The sequence below is a fragment of the Sinocyclocheilus anshuiensis genome, unplaced genomic scaffold (assembly GCF_001515605.1).
Source record: "Sinocyclocheilus anshuiensis isolate Anshui unplaced genomic scaffold, SAMN03320099.WGS_v1.1 scaffold560, whole genome shotgun sequence".
Taxonomy (NCBI): domain Eukaryota; kingdom Metazoa; phylum Chordata; class Actinopteri; order Cypriniformes; family Cyprinidae; genus Sinocyclocheilus; species Sinocyclocheilus anshuiensis.
In genome coordinates, this window is record NW_015554116.1 from 530,589 (window position 1) to 534,079 (window position 3,491).

Here is a 3,491-nt window from a genome sequence, read left to right on the forward strand (position 1 = left end):
TATATATATATATATAACATAATATTCTAAAATGTATTCACACACATACACACACACGCATAATACATTATTAATAAAACTACATTTTATTATAATTAATGCATTTAATTTATATATTTATATAACTTTATTACATTATCTAAACACTACGATTTCTATAAAGTATTTAAATTATTTAGAAAAGTTTATAAAGTTTCAGTAATTTGAGTCATTTCTATTAATAAATACATATGATTATTTATCATGATTACTATGTATTATTTATAGAATAATAAAAATATTACAGTATCAAACTACCGCTATAATATCTAAATGTTATACATTATTATGATATAAATTATAATAACATTAAATATACATATTATTAAAATGCATACAATCCTATTTTTATGATTATTGATTATTACAGTTAATTCTGGGGTGTCTTTTTATATTTTTAACAACTGGGAAAGAGCTAATAACTTTGTTGTGCTTTTTTCCCCAACAAAACTTGGCTGACACAGTGAAAAGATGCAAGAACTACAATACAAAAGCACATTATGGAAAAATACCAGCGGCCACAAGCAATCGAATGAGTGCTAGACCTTTAACGGCAGAGCAGCGTCAGGAAGTGGCTCAAGAGCGCAGCGTCATTTACCAACCCTGAGTGGATTTATTATTGTTGAACTGGAAATGAATTGGCCCCATTTTCATAAATGAGAGCACTCAAGCATGACCAGGGGGGTCATATCTGAGGTGCACAGAGGCAGGAGGAGATGATGGTGTTTTAAATGGAGTTTGAAATGGCAGGTTTACCCGTGGAGTGGAGGACAGGCTCTGCACGACGAAGACCACGGGACTGGGCGCTGCTTTGATAGCCTGTACTGCCTCCTCATGGCTGGCGTTCTGCAAATCCACTCCACAAACCTATCACAGAGGATGGAGAAGAAAAAAAAAGAGAGGACAGAGGGAGGAGAAGGAGATAAGAGAGGATTTAAAGGGGACTTGCATTTAAAAGCAGGATTTTTTATTTCATTGAGACCATGATGTCACAACCATGTGCACATAATAATAAGGTCATTTATATAAGGTATAGTAGCAAAAGTAATGGAAACTCAATTAGAGCCATTTTTGGTGCATGAAAACTGTCTAAGCAGATTCATGGATAAATAAAAGCTACAAAACACAGAATATGGCCCCTTCAAAATGGTTAGGAAGCAGAAATGAGCAGAATATTACTGTTAACAGATAAAGCGGCTATATTAAGAGCAAACGTGTCTGAAGGTGTCTGTGTGTGGCTCTCAGACCTGTAAGATCTTGTCTCCTGTTTTAAGGGCACCCGTGCGTCCAGCTGGGCTGTCTGGCAGCACCTGTTTGATGAAAATGCCCTTCAGTTCCTCTCCGTTCTTCAGCCTCTTTATAACTGTGCGGCCGCCCACTATGCTGATACCCAGAGACTCCTGCAGATTTGGCAACACCTCCACCCTGAGACAAAAATGAATACATGAATGAATAAATGAAATAAAATGAACACATTTATTGTTAATTATTATTCATTTATTATTACTTTAATATAATATTACAAAAGATATAAAATTAAAGAAATTAAAATTAAAATAAAATCTAATTATAATACAATATAAAATTATGGAAAAAGAAGAGCAGAGGCTTATTTGATTTACTGTCTCTGATACGGAAACATCAAATCAGCACATCACTTCCTGTCCCTATTAAGGTCAACTGAGCTACTTTAGCAGAGAAAATAAAATAATTCCTGCATTTTCATTTCTGAATTTGTTAATGTGCATAAAAGGTGATCTACAATAATAATAATAATAATAATAATAATAATAATACAATTCTTGTGATTTGAACAACCTGTCGATAAACAAGCATTTGATTCATCATTTACTTATTAGTAGTCTTATCACCTTCCTTTATGAACTATATATAGAACTAGATCAAAAAAGTTCTTCAAAACAAACTCTGGAGTTGACTTGCAAAAGCCAGACCAGAAAATTTGAAAAATGAAAAATTTTATACTTGAATGCTGGAAGTTTGAAGTTTCAAGTAGTTTTAAAGATTAAAGTTTGAATGTTTGAAAGGTAATACAGTCATAGAAAAACATTAGAAAGACAGACAGACAGACAGGCAGAAAGACAGAGACAGACAGACAGATAGAGAGACAGACAGACAGACAGACAGACAGAGAGACAGACAGAGAAAACAGACAGACAGACAGACAGATAGATAAAGAATATTTGTTACTCATTTGAACCTTTATTTATGGATCTTAGGTTATGTGAAAATAATATCAAATATCAAAATACTTTAACATGAAAAATCTATAAATGAATAGAAAAGGATGTCGTTCCCTCAACATAGCATCACGTGGCCACGACATAATATCATGTTACCATGAGTTAATATGACATGGCCACGACAAAATTAAGTGAACCAAGCATGCCCCCTCCCGGTCACGGTATATTCTTTTTTTATTAATAATAATTTTTATTATTAATTTGTTACTTCCGTCCTACAGAAATCTCATGATTTTATTGTGTCTTACCTGCGTGGAGGACCCCAGTGACTGAACGCGGGCGTCTCCTCACCTTCTCCCTCCTCTCTTTCAGGCAGATCACTGCGAATAATACATTTACTGTATAGTTAAAATAATAAGCATCATACCGAAATTTACCATCAAATTCTAAAATATCAATGATTAGTAATGCCAAAAAGTTCACTTCTACCTGTTGCCTTCTCTGATTGAACCGGCAGCCCCCTGGTTTCTTCTCCGAGAGGAAGTGCGCTGTGCAGATCTGCTGAGAGAAACTATTACAGTCACAGAGGCAGCCTTAGTCACATATATTAGACTGAATCAGACTCATCAGGCTTATGCAGAATAAACAGGGATTCTGACTTAATCACACTCACATTAATCATCTCAGATCAGAGTCGGAGTTCACAAAAGCAAGTGAAATTATTTCTTAAATATTTCACTTGATTAAACAGCAAGAACAAATGAATTCCAGTGTAATATCAGGGAAGAATAAAGTATGATTAATAATGTATAAAGAAGAGCGGAGAAATTCACAGTTTTTGATTTAAAATCTCTGATACAAAAACATTAAATCAACATTACTTTCTGTTCCTATTAAAATCAACTGAGCTACATAAACAGAGCTAGAGCATACAACTAAAACATATTTTTTAATTTGTTTGTGTTGAGCTGCACAAATTGAATAGAAGATGCCCTATAATACAAATAATAAAACTAAAACATTATAGTAAATTATTATATTTATTATACAAAATACATTATTATATTATTATTTCAGTGTTAAAATACATTATTTAATGAAATTCTACACTAATAATAATGATTGTTATTATTATTTAGCATTTACTTATGTACTTATTATTTAACATTATATTTATTGATGTCATTTAACTGATGTTATGTGTGTGTGTGTGTGTATGTATATATATATATATATATATATAATTATATA

At 32.5% G+C, this 3,491-nt stretch overlaps 1 protein-coding gene across 1 annotated transcript in view; it reads right to left on the reverse strand.

The window, feature by feature from the left end:
• Window positions 1–3,491, reverse strand: part of patj (PATJ crumbs cell polarity complex component) — a 134,871-nt gene that overhangs the window by 79,875 nt on the left and 51,505 nt on the right. The window contains exons 25-28 of the mRNA XM_016462200.1: window positions 2,730–2,798; window positions 2,549–2,620; window positions 1,287–1,464; window positions 796–906 (exon numbers count right to left, since the gene is read on the reverse strand). Coding sequence (XP_016317686.1) covers window positions 796–906; window positions 1,287–1,464; window positions 2,549–2,620; window positions 2,730–2,798 — 430 coding nt within the window. The remainder of the gene's footprint in view (window positions 1–795; window positions 907–1,286; window positions 1,465–2,548; window positions 2,621–2,729; window positions 2,799–3,491) is intronic.